Source organism: Fusarium solani, assembly GCF_023522795.1.
Source record: "Fusarium solani strain SB1 chromosome Unknown bctg00000000, whole genome shotgun sequence".
NCBI lineage: Eukaryota > Fungi > Ascomycota > Sordariomycetes > Hypocreales > Nectriaceae > Fusarium > Fusarium solani.
Genome location: NW_027072157.1, coordinates 3,935,443 through 3,947,513, shown reverse-complemented (window position 1 = coordinate 3,947,513; position 12,071 = coordinate 3,935,443). Strand labels below are relative to the sequence as shown.

Below are 12,071 nucleotides of genomic sequence, written 5' to 3'. Positions count from 1 at the left end.
GGTCAGGCTGACGGCGAGCCAGCTTCGCCATGCCCGGAGGATGGATCGCCTGGTCAAGCCCGTATTGACGAGTCTTTATGCAATGCTTCGTGGCATTGCCTCAACGCGGGATGCTTGAGATTGGATGCTGGCTGGGAACCGGCGGCGAGCGACCTTGAACGACGCCCATTCATTCCAGCCCATTGTCTCCCTCGCCTCGACACCTCGAGGTGCTCGAGGCCTGCATGGCCCTCCACATCCCACGCGCGCAAGCTCTCTCTGGATTCCTGCCTGCAGAGCCCCCAAGCCTTTAGAACCTGTCCTCGTTGCCCCAGCTGTCAAAAGGCGAGGATGAAGAAAAAAACCGGAGCCGGGAAGCAGATGGTCCCCCATGCGAAGATCGCATCGCTCAACCTAGACCAGAGGGCGTCCATGATGAGTTGGTATGGAACCTGAACAGGGGGGGTGTGCGGCGGCCTCGACCCTAGCCTCAAAGACCACGATAGACGCCAACGCCCCCTCAAGGCCAAGCAAGGCAGGGCAAGACCGCGGCTGTACGAGGCGATGAGGTACAAAGCGTTGCGGTGTACGCCGTCGCACAGCAGTACCTGCCTACAGTACATGCTCACACACAAAAAGTCGGACATGGTTGTTGGTTGCTGCCATGGTACTGACAGGTGCCAAACTAGCTGTCTCCTGGCAGTTTTTGGACCTGTGCCTTGGCCGATGCTGAGGCCATAGTCGCATGGCGGTTGGTCGATAAGCTGAGGTGTTTGGGGCGAACAAAGATCATCGGGAATCTGGCCGAGACTCACAAAGGCGAGACTCGGACAAGTCGGGATAGCCTCTCTTGGAGCAGAGCCAAGCCATTGGGCATTCATTCGCGCTGGCCGCCGTGTCGCATCGCTCTTGAGCGTTTCGTTTCTTTTTCCTCTACGCATCCTCGCCCATCCTTCGCTATCACGGGAAATTTTTCACCTGCTTCACTCTCGCTCAGCGGGAGATCCATGGAGCCAGTGGATGGATGGCCAGCAGGGCCCTCTCCAGAGTCTCCATCCATCTATCCCCGGCCTGGCCTGTCGATGCCCTCTGCCTTATTGCCAAACAATCGACTCCACCTCCACCCACTTCTTCATCCTATTGTCACTCCTGACACGCCTCTCTCTGTGCCATCCCCGGCCCCCAAAACACACACCCCTCCCCCTGTCCATGCTTGCTCATTGACCATGCCGTTCGCTCTCGACAGCTGGTGCTGCTCTCTTGTTGTTTCCTGACATTATAGCCCGGGCCTCTTGCTAAGACACCATATCTGGGCTTGTCACAGCGCTTTCCGGGGGTCTTGGATGTAATCAGACCCTGGCTTGCGCTCTGCATCGTCGTCTCCCCACACCGTTAAGTCGCTGCCGCCGCCTCCTTTCGACCCGAGAACTTGTTGGACTTCCATCTAAAACCAGTTCTCCCGGGTGAACTTATTTCTTTTTCCTTTGCCCCTCAAGTGCACCCCCTAGCTCCATCTAGCTCCCCATCTAGTTCTGGCTCATCGTGTCTCGACTCCGGCCAAGACCAAGAGAAGCGAGGCAATCCCAGCGTGGGTCCTTTTCGTTCTGCGCATATACCAGCTCCTCGAAGTCATACTAGTAGGGCTCGACGGAACGTCTGACCGACGTTTTCTCTTTCTTCAAGACAAGACTACCCCCGACCATCTTCCCTTGCCCTCCTGAATATCCTCTGCCCCAAGATCGAACCAGTCTGCTGCCTCCTGGGTCGACAGATAGCTGCCTACAGGACAACAAGCCTTGCCTTGGCTTCGCTCACCTCGATTGGCGCTCCGCGATTTGCTCTGCCTCACCATATCATCCTGTTCCCGTCCATTGGTTCAGCGCACCCTGGGCATCACCAATCACAGGGGCTCTCACTTCGTCAAGGCCTCGAGCCACGCTTCTTGATCTGAACAGCCATCGCTGCGGCCTCCCGAGACAGTTCTTCTCCTTTTCACATCTTCTGGAGGCAACTGGTACCTGACCGAGCCCAACTGTGCCGACACCTAACCCAGCTGCCCACCACTACGCAGCACTCATTACGACGCGGCTTTCACCTTGACACATCTAATCAGGAACCCTTTATTACCGGAGTGCTTCGGAGCTCCTAGCGTGTCCGACCTTCACGGCCATCCTTCTTTGGGTTGACTTGCAACGACAACAGACTTGGAGTTCCATCAAGCCTTGATAACGGAGCTCCCCCAACAACAACGCCAGGCTTTTCGGAGCCGCCGCAACAGCATAACTTAGACGAACCCAGGAAAGTCGCCGAGCTGGCCCAACTCAAGAGCGAGTCTCCGCTCTGCCTCCTGCGGGCAGAGTTGCCGTCCATCGCGGGTGTGGAGGACCGTCTCTCTCTGGGACGCACTCCGCGATCCTATTCCAACGGTCCCCACGCGGGCAGATTGGATTTTCCAGCTGCCACGGTGGATATCGTGTCTCTCCTCAAGGCCCCCGACTCGCATGAGTCTTCTGTCTCTCCACCTCGCCAAGTCCAGCAAGTTGCTCAACCACCTTCGATCAAGGCCTCAACCGCCCCGCCACGGCCTGCTGCGCCTGTTGCGCCGCCGCCTGTAGCTCCAACACAGATGCCCGCTGGCAGGCGAAGCATGCCTGCGCACGCCACGGACCAGCAACCCGTCAAGAAGCAGAGCAAGTGGTCCCCAGAGGAAGATGCACTCATCATCGAACTTCGAGGGAGTGGTATGAAGTGGGAGGACATCTCCAAGCGTCTGCCAGGCCGGAGTGCCATTAGCTGCCGCCTACACTACCAGAACTACCTCGAAAGACGAAGCGAATGGGACGAAGAACGCAAGAACAAGCTTGCCCGTTTGTACGAGAGGTAAGCATGCCACGCTGAATGAAGCGAGCCTACCTCGAGTGGCCCTCGCGTTCCAAGGCAGAGCTAACATGAAGCCAGATTCAAGCCAGAAATGTGGGCCAAGGTTGCGGAAGAGATGGCAGTTCCCTGGCGAGCGGCCGAGGCCATGCACTGGCAACTCGGTGAAGCGGACATGGCTCGACGAGCAGGTGTTATCCCCTTCTCCCTAGCCGCCGTCAACGTCGACAGCAACAGCAGCCACCGAAGCTCTCCCTCACGCAGCCACGTCCACTCCCAGTCCCAGGGCAGCATGCCTCGTGACCTCGGAGCTCCTTCGCCTCGAGCAATGTACAGCAGAGCACCCCCGATGCCAGTTGCCAGCAGCCGAACCATTGTCCGCCGAGAATCTATCCCTCCACCGCCTCCTCCTCCAATGGCCATGGGCCCGGACCACCCCAAGGAAGTCCACTACGTGCCAGGACCAGGGCTGGCCCCGATCCAGAACCAACCGCCACCTAGGAGTGCGGGTATGCTTCCCGGTGTTGCTGAACTCACTACTGGTGTCAGCCCATACAGCACTCCCGCCGGAGCCCCCAGTGTTGGATCCATCGCAGCAGCGAGCCAAGGACCCCTCTTCTCCAGCCTCGCCAGTTACTCGATGGAATCTGCTGGATCAAAGCGACGGGCTTCAAGCCCAGACCGACTTCAACACGAGGCGAACCACCGACGACGCATGGCATAAGACAGTCTACTCTGTTCATATTGATTGACAATGGGACGAGCGGGCGAACACTGGAGTTGGAATTCTTGATCTTTATCGGCATTTCCTTTGCGGTTTGATTTTGCAAAGGATGGTGTTTTGGTCACTGCGAGCGACGATGGGTTTCACTACGATGGTACGGATATGAGGAACTGCATGGGCTGCATGGGCTGCATGGGCATGGAACGACATGAGAAAGGATCTTGTCTCTGTCTTCCGGGAGTGTTGTTTCTTGATTTCTTTTCTTTATTGGATCTGGTTGACTGGAAAGAATGAGTGGGCTTGGGCACAAAGATGAATATTCACTCGACTTACACAACAGCATATCTACAGATGGATGGCATCAACCGACGACGGGATGAGATGGAATAAGGGAAGGATGACTTGATGCGATGAAAAATCCCGAAAAAAACGTCGGACTTTAAGTTTTCGATTCTTTGACTTGTCTTTTTTACTAGCTACGGCCTTGTTTTATTCTGTTTGTGTTTATTATTTCTTCTGCATGGGTCAGAGGCGTCTTGAGAGGAAGCGAAGGATGGATGGATGGTTGGTTGGAAAGCATCTGGGGTCAGGGGGACTCGGCCAGGGGGTGGCCTTTGGAAAAAGGAGTTGAAAATGCAAGGTTGTTTTCTTTATTTGTTGCACAACACAGCATCTGTCTTGAGTTGAGAGAGAGGTTCTGACGAAGAGGGAGGGGAAGAGCCTGTTGTTTTTATTGTCTTGATAGATCATGTCGAGGATAGAGGGAGACTAGTGGATATCTTAGTGTTGTACAGTTACTCATGTTACGTATTACCTTTAAAAGAAAACTCTTGGATGAGAAAGGTCGAGTCACGGCGAGTTACAGTTCCTACTTTGTGCGTGTGTATGGCAAGCATCCGTTTGCGGGAGCGGAGTGAGCTCGCCTCGGGGAGAAGAATAGACTTCAAGTCGGTGAGTAGGTATCCGAATATCAAACGCCTACGAGTCTACCTTTGTAGTGGATGGATGCTCGACTCGATCTTGATTCCCATTGTAGCACCTTTGGCACTGCGGTGCCCATCTCAGGCCGCCGGCCGACTACATACCACCCACCAATTGTCCCTCTCGTAGCCGCTCTCCTCAACCTTGCCCCCAGCCGCCACGACGTCCTCCTCGAGCTCGCCCTCGCGGTACAGGTGGTAGTAGCGCTGGTACGTGCCGCCCGGCTCCTCGCCCTTTGGCTTGCGCATCACCCACGAGACGAGCCTGTCCTGGTCACTGCCCGTGTCCCACCCGCGGCGGCTCGACGCCTGCTCCAGCGCCCACACGTAGACGAGCACGCGGCCGGCCTCGGGGATCACGCAGTCCAGCAGCGCGGCGACGGCCTCTTGCCGGCGGGCGCGGGTGGACATGTGGTGCACGACAGCGATGCAGATGACAAAGTCGGCGGCGGCCCGCCGGTAGGGGAGGGCGAAGCCATCAGCGACGGCAACGTCGACGTCCGAGACCCTTGGGTCATCGTCCTTGCCATCAGCACGAGGCCGCCGCAGCTCGGTCCGGGCGAGCTTGACGAGTGCAGGGCTCCGGTCGGAGCCCAGCAGGTGCACGGCCGGGTTGACGCGCAGGTACTTGCCGTTGCCACAGCCGACGTCAAGGCCGATGCTGCCGGGCGGCTGGTCTTGGAGGAAGCTGGCAACACGAGGCCAGGGCTTGTGGCGGGTAGCTGAGAAGTGCGGCGCGATGGCCTCGTAGACGGCGTGCACGTGGGTTGCCTCGTATGTTTCGGGGCCTCTGCCGCCTCAGAGGGCGAGAATACTTCTGTAGCGGATGGTTCCTGAGGTTGGGCGCCTTGTTGATGCTGAGGGTTGGGTTGCTCGAGTGGCCCGTCCCCTTGATCGCCAGCCGGCGTCGCCGACGAACCACTCGCCATAATTCCTGGGGGATATTTTAACAGGGACCCTTGTTTATCAGAAGCCTGAGGAGGGGGGCGTGTGAGAGCTGGAGGAACAGCTGGAGTCTGATATGGTTGTTGGTTGTGTTGGTGAGATGGGGTTTAATTTCTTGCAACTTACAGGCGTGGTGGTGTTTTTTTCCTTAGCGGAGGTGTGAGTACCTAGGTTGTGGCCCGCCGATTAGTGGAGTAAATGTTCTGGGGCGGCTCCGCGTGGCTGAAAGAACATGCATTCCGTTGAAGATCTGGCCCTGCCCATGATGGAGCGACTCTGCGACAAGGACATTATCATAGTTTCATGATTCAAGAGTCTCGACGGTTGAGGTCTCTATATGAACCGTGCGGGAGGAGCGGTTATTGCAAGTTGGTGGTTGGTTGTCGAGTTGAACGATGGACGTCTACATGGTCAAGGTTCTTCCTTCTGTTGCTGTGATGAGATGAACAAGAGACAGTTAGTTACAACAACAACGTCTGTTCACCCCCTGCCCTGTTGCATTTGATGGATGGTCCCCTTTTTCACGAGGCCCCCCAGTCACGAACACCTCGGATCCGCCTCCGCTCTCAGGCACAGGCATCTTCTTTTTTTTTTTACATGCACTTGCCTTTTTCAGGGTCCCTGGCTCGGGACACGATGATTCTCAAAGCAAGGGGGGAACGTTAGGTAGGGGAGGGGCGATATTAATATCCACTCCACAATCTCATCTCTCTGTCTCTCTTTTGCTCATCACATCACCATTGGCATCATGTCACCCCATTCGTAGGAAGGGGAGAGAGCACGGGGATCATCAGCCACTCCGCCAGCCGTCCATCAAAATGAACCATGGATGATGGAACTCTTCTCCCGTGCTTCTACGCCCGCCCCCCTCCATCGCCCGCACACACACACACGATGAAACCCTTCTCGACCTTTGAGGCCTGCTCTTCTTGACAAGGGGCCCGAGCGAGGATGTGATGTGGGCATGGGTGCTCCCGCTCGCAAGAGATGCACGTCATCTCCGATCCGCCGGGCTGAGACTGGAGCCTCGACTCTCTTCCTCAAGCGAACCGAACCGTCTCTCGCTGACTCGAGAACATGCGGAATGGTTCCCCGGTCCGGGCCACGAGGGAGCCACGCGGTCTTTGGCCATCCTTGCGCCTGAAGGACAGGGTCAATGCAACGTGGGAATCTACGCACAGGCTTGAAACGAGTAATGAATCAACAACACATGGCCGGCCAGCCTTCTTTTTGCGAGCTAGGAAGGAGGGCGCTTTGATGAACGCATCATGGTCAGATGCCTGCCCTGTCGCTGTTGTTCTCGAAGCGCCCTTCTTCTTTAGCCCTGTCAAGCTAGCCATGGATATCTGACATGAACCATCCATCTCGGTCATCCGCTTGTAGCGCCGGCATAGCCCAACCCCGGGCTGTTTAGCCTGTGCATATTGTGCAAGGTGCCTGGGTTGTGTTGTCTTATTCATGATGATAACCTAGGTAATATTCAATGCCTCGCTCAATATAGGCTCACTACCTAATACACCAGCATATTCCTGCTCCAACTTTTTTACGTTTCGTCATTACAGCATGGGCCTCATAGCCTTCCTCTAACTCCTGCCCTTGTTGAGGGGGCTGTTGGCGTCAAAGACGTCAGTAGAGATCAACTCGGGATACGTCACGCCGCCCTGCTTGAGAGCGCTCTCCATCGTCTCCATGATGACGATGCTCTCAGACCAAGGAATCGAAGGGCTCTCCTTCTTGCCGTCACGCAGGCATCGGGCGCACTCGTCGGCCTCCCAGAACATGCCGTGTCCCCAGTTGTCCCGCTTGGGGTCCTGAGGAATCGGGCAGTGGACCACTTCGATCTTGCCGTTGCCGTCTGTCTTGATCACCTTGTACTCTGTCGGCCGGTACGCGGGACCCGTCACCTGGATCTCGCCCTTGGTGCCCTGAATGCGGATGGCGGGACCGCCGGTGTACTTGCCGTCGAGGTCGGTGCCCACGCGTAGACTCGTGGTAGCGATGCCCATGGTCTTGTGCTTGGGGAACTGGCAGATGATGGTTGTCGTCTCGTCGGCGCCGGTGTGGTACTTGTTGATGGCGGCCACAACGTTGGGGGCCTCCTTTTCGGCCTCGGGCTGGACGTGGTACAGAGACTGGAAGACCCAGGTCAAGGAGTAGATGCCGAGATCGAGCAGGGCACCGCCGGCGAGGTCGGGGTTTACCATTCGGTGAGAGTCGTCGAAGTCGACCTTGCCGTTGCCGATGTCTTTGCCGAACGAGAGATCAGCTGAGAGAGTTAGTTAGCTATATCCAAACAAGTCATTGTTAAGGGGGGCCAGCTTACCAAAGGTTCTGTAGACGGTGCCAATGGCGCCCGACTGAATCAGCTCTCGCACCTTGATGCTGAGGGGGAAGTATCGTGTCCAGACAGCCTCCATGAAGAAGATGTTCTTGGCCTTGGCAGCCTCGACAAGCTTCTTGGTCTGGGAGGCAGTCACAGTGAGGGCCTTCTCGCAGAGGACATTCTTGCCAGCCTGGATAGCAAGCATGGCATTCTGGAAGTGGTGGCTGTGAGGTGTAGCGACGTAGATGATGTCGACATTGGGGTCGGCGACGAGCTCAGCGTATGAACCGTACAGGGCGGCAGAGGAGGGACCGTCGATCCTCTTGATAAAGTCGCCGGCTCGGGAGGCTGAGGAGGACGAGGCGACAGCAACGATCTCGTGGCGCACGTCGGTTACATCTCGCACGGCAGGATCAGTGAGGAGATCCTTGCAAAAGTCTGTCGTCAAGAGTTAGCAAGTTGGCTGTATGTCGACAAAGCAGTGGTGTAGCTCACGCTCGGCGATGCCGCCGGTGGCCAGGATGCCCCATCGGATTGTGTAGGGAGAGGAAGCCATGGTTATAGGAGATACGATTCTTCACGGTGTTGCTTGCAAGAGGAGAAGGAGATGCAGTTTCGCAGAGGAGGCACGTAAAGTGACGTGAGTGAAGAGGGTCTTATTTATCCTGAAGCTGCAGCTCTGGCGGGGTAACAGAAATCAATGTCCAGTAGCTTCCCGTCGCTGTGATGGTGGGTGGAGGAGGGGGATGCTTCCCTGTGGAGGACGACTCGGAATTGCTTCACTGAGCATGTCCGGCCGATGGCGTCGCACACCCGTTTAGGCTAGTATCGCCGGAAAACTCGTCCCAATTCTCAGCTTGCTTACCAAATCAGCAGAATATTTAACCGGGTCGGTGTGACTCAGGCCTTCTTCAAGCTGTCAATGATGGGATTTACGGGTTTCCCCTTGGACTCGCTGGTGTCTGCCCCGCGAAGAACCCCGCGCGAGCTTCGTTCGAGGTGGGGGTTCTTGTGTGTGTGTACGGGCATCACTCCGCATCTCCGACGTCATCTTGGGGGCGCTTGCTGTTACTAGAAAAGGTGGGAAGCCCAGCTCAGCTCGCTGCTAGCTTTCCCGAGCTATTTCTCACTTGGAATTGCCCAAGTTTTCGTTGTTGGGCGGAACAAGTGTAGAACAGGCATCATCCTTTCGAACAACTCTGTCTCGGCTGGAACAGATATTGACAAGACATGAAAGCCTTTGTGTTTACTTCTATGATTTGTGATGATCAACTGGGCGTTTAATATGGGGCGTCTTGTGATTAGACATACGATTGGCCACTCATTGTGATTGTGCAACGCCAGCAACCGTATTGGGCTGAGGCTCAAGGTGTTGGAACTAACACTCTCAACTCTGACAACCTCGCTCAGCCTGAGACATATCTTGAACACGGTTCACACGAACGGGAAAGATCCGATAACTGCCATCTGACACCGTTGCTCGAAAAGTAGTTTAAACGTTCATTCCACAATGGCCGCCAAGCTAGCAAAGGACCTCAGCCTCAAGGGCTCCTCCACCACTTTGCCGAAGCTGGTCTACGGCACTGCCTGGAAAAAAGACCGCAGCGCGGACCTTGTATACACGGCCCTCAAGAATGGGTTTAGGGGAATTGACACGGCTGGGCAGCCCAAGCACTACAATGAAAAGGGCGTGGGCCAGGGCGTTCAGAGAGCCATTGGTGATGGCATCATCACTCGTGATGCCCTCTTCGTATGCCACTTTCGCTCAAACTCAATAAGAATATAGTCGCTAACGCAGTTAATAGATCCAAACCAAGTTCTCTCCACCAGGAAACCAGGGCGAAGATGCCCCCTATGACCTTAACGCACCGCTAGTCGACAAGGTCCATCAGTCGGTTCAGTCATCGCTCGCCTTCTTCACTATTGAAGGCCATGAGCCGTACCTTGACAGTGTACTCTTACACAGCCCTCTTCAAACCATAGACGAAACCGTCACTGCATGGAAGACTCTTGAAACCTATGTCCCCCACAAGATCCGTAACCTGGGCATATCCAACACCAGCCTTCCTGTCCTCCAGGCTCTCAACGATGCAGCCACCATCAAGCCGAGTGTCGTGCAGAACCGCTTTTATCGGGACACTGGATTTGAGACAGAGCTCCGAGCTTATTGCAGACAGCAAAGCATCGTCTTCCAGTCATTCTGGACCTTCAGTGCCAACCCACGGCTCGCAGCATCCAAACCGGTCAAGACAGTTGCAGAAGGGGCGGGAGTCCCACAAGTGCCCGCGTACTACGCCTTGGTCCTTGGCCTCGAAGGGGTCACGATATTGGATGGAACAACGACTGAAGATCACATGAAGGACGATCTTGAGGGCATTCCGCGGGTGGCCTCCTGGGCCGAGGGGGATGGTGCAGCAACTTGGGCATCTGCGCTGGCCGAATTTAAACAGACTATTGGGGAGGCGTGAGGACTGTTAGAATTTTCAAACAGATTGAAAACTCTGTAGAGATTCAATAGGAGACCGCAGCATTCAATAAAGTTGAACTCAACTGCATATGAAAAGCTTCATTATCGCACCACAGCAACCAAGGCAACACTGCTGTTTACCTTGATGCTTGTAGCAATATATTATCCCTTTTCGTGTTTTCATCCCGTTGCGATTTAATCTTCCTCTTTTGTACACGTCCTGAAAGATCCTGGGTTTTCGTTCATCTCGAGTTCACGAACACCTACCGGCCGTCTCGCACCCTGACAGCTGTCGACACTGGCAGAGCACCACTGCCGACAAGTCCAGAAACGGGCATTTGTTTGATCCTAATCTTCCCTTTTTGGGTCAATAGAAATCGACCCTATTGTCACCCGCACACATTGACTGCACTCGCTCGCTGCCCTGGCGCCTTTCCATCCTCACCACATCACTTCATCTCGCACTTCTGCATCATCGTCTCGACTTTCTGCACCTTTCGCTATCATCTTCATCGCTCGCACGAATCAATACCCAGCGTCTCGTTGATCTTTCATCATCCGAGAAAGCGAAGATTCCTTGGTGTTTATCGTTACCCTCATCATCTCAACATCATCCGCATCAACCCTGAGTTGACTTTGCTTCGACGAGCCTGCGATCGTGATACCCAGCTACCAACAACCTGCCTTTTGAAGACAAAGCTACTGCTATCTTCTGCATTTCTATCAAAAATGGCCGGCAACAACAACATCGCTGCCGCCCAGGGCAACAACGACCGCCCTAGAATCCGTAAGTCTCGCGCTCTCCCTCATCACATCACAACTATCGCTCACCATTCTGCATAGGAATTAAGCTTCTACCTCGCGGCTCTCGATCATCATCTGCATCGGGCTCAAAGTCTCCCAGCGACGACGATCAAAAGGTCCTTGAGACCGCTGCTGTTTTGGCGGCCATGAAGCACCAAACGATTCCGGAGGAAAGCTCCCTGACTGTTTCTCCTGTCAGCGCAAACAACTCTTTTTCTTCACCCGAGCAGAAGCCCTCCAAGAACCCTTCCCCAAACAACTCTTCCGACAAGAAGAAGAAGAAGCCTGCCGCGACCGCCAAGACCAAGACCTCTAAGAGGCGTAACAGCGACATGTCTGACAACTGGCCCCCATGCCCCATCACCAACCCCGATCCCTCTGGCATCGCCCTCTGGCGCCAGGGCTGCGAGGCCGTCCAGCGTCCTGACGGCTCCGTTGACGGCCTCGACGTCGTCAACTGGATGATGACCCGACGTGGCGGCGTCGCCAACCCCTGGCCTCGCCTTGAAGAAAACCGGGCCGCCGTCAGAGCTATGGGACGCCAGCGAATCGATCCCCTCAAGATTCTCCAGCAGCAGGAAGAAGAAGCCGAGATCGCTAGACTCAAGGAGGAGCGCCGCCAGGCCAACAAGCGTCGATACCGCCCACGAGGCCAGATTGCCAGGGAGAAGGCCGAACGAGCTGCCGCCGCTGCCGCCGCCGAGAAGGCCAAGGAGGAGGCTCAAGAGCAGGCTCAAAAGGAGACCTCTGGTGCCAACAAGCGACCTCTGAACGACGAGACCGAGGCCGACAACGAGGAGCCCCAGGCGAAGAAGGCGAGGCTCGATGTCGCCGCCTAGACGCAACTTACGCACCTTACGACTTATGACTACTGGATGAATAGATTTACACTGAAGAGATTCGGGATATGACGCTGGATTAGCGAATGGATGCACCATGGGCCTTATTGTTTGTTGTTTACTACGAGTAGAC

At 55.6% G+C, this 12,071-nt stretch overlaps 5 protein-coding genes across 5 annotated transcripts; 3 read left to right on the top strand and 2 right to left on the bottom strand.

The window, feature by feature from the left end:
- Window positions 1-1,205: 1,205 nt before the first annotated feature.
- MRS44_001252 (uncharacterized protein) lies at window positions 1,206-3,580 on the top strand (the record flags this gene model as incomplete). The annotated part of the gene is made up of 3 exons (XM_046267433.2): window positions 1,206-1,228; window positions 2,278-2,859; window positions 2,938-3,580. The coding sequence occupies 3 exons, from the start codon at window positions 1,206-1,208 to the stop codon at window positions 3,578-3,580; spliced, it is 1,248 nt and encodes a 415-aa protein (XP_046138494.2).
- A 986-nt stretch (window positions 3,581-4,566) lies between these two features.
- On the bottom strand, window positions 4,567-5,769 carry MRS44_001251 (uncharacterized protein; the record flags this gene model as incomplete). The annotated part of the gene is made up of 3 exons (XM_065623616.1): window positions 4,567-4,599; window positions 4,666-5,350; window positions 5,738-5,769. 3 exons carry the CDS (start codon window positions 5,767-5,769, stop codon window positions 4,567-4,569), a joined length of 750 nt encoding a protein of 249 aa, XP_065480054.1.
- Window positions 5,770-7,088: 1,319 nt separating this feature from the next.
- On the bottom strand, window positions 7,089-8,384 carry MRS44_001250 (uncharacterized protein; the record flags this gene model as incomplete). The annotated part of the gene is made up of 3 exons (XM_046270472.2): window positions 7,089-7,771; window positions 7,829-8,266; window positions 8,324-8,384. 3 exons carry the CDS (start codon window positions 8,382-8,384, stop codon window positions 7,089-7,091), a joined length of 1,182 nt encoding a protein of 393 aa, XP_046138496.2.
- Window positions 8,385-9,338: 954 nt separating this feature from the next.
- MRS44_001249 (uncharacterized protein) lies at window positions 9,339-10,296 on the top strand (the record flags this gene model as incomplete). The annotated part of the gene is made up of 2 exons (XM_046267435.2): window positions 9,339-9,578; window positions 9,634-10,296. 2 exons carry the CDS (start codon window positions 9,339-9,341, stop codon window positions 10,294-10,296), a joined length of 903 nt encoding a protein of 300 aa, XP_046138497.1.
- A 728-nt stretch (window positions 10,297-11,024) lies between these two features.
- MRS44_001248 (uncharacterized protein) lies at window positions 11,025-11,938 on the top strand (the record flags this gene model as incomplete). Its single annotated transcript, XM_046280660.2, has 2 exons — window positions 11,025-11,082; window positions 11,139-11,938. The coding sequence occupies 2 exons, from the start codon at window positions 11,025-11,027 to the stop codon at window positions 11,936-11,938; spliced, it is 858 nt and encodes a 285-aa protein (XP_046138498.2).
- Between the last annotated feature and the right edge of the window lie 133 nt (window positions 11,939-12,071).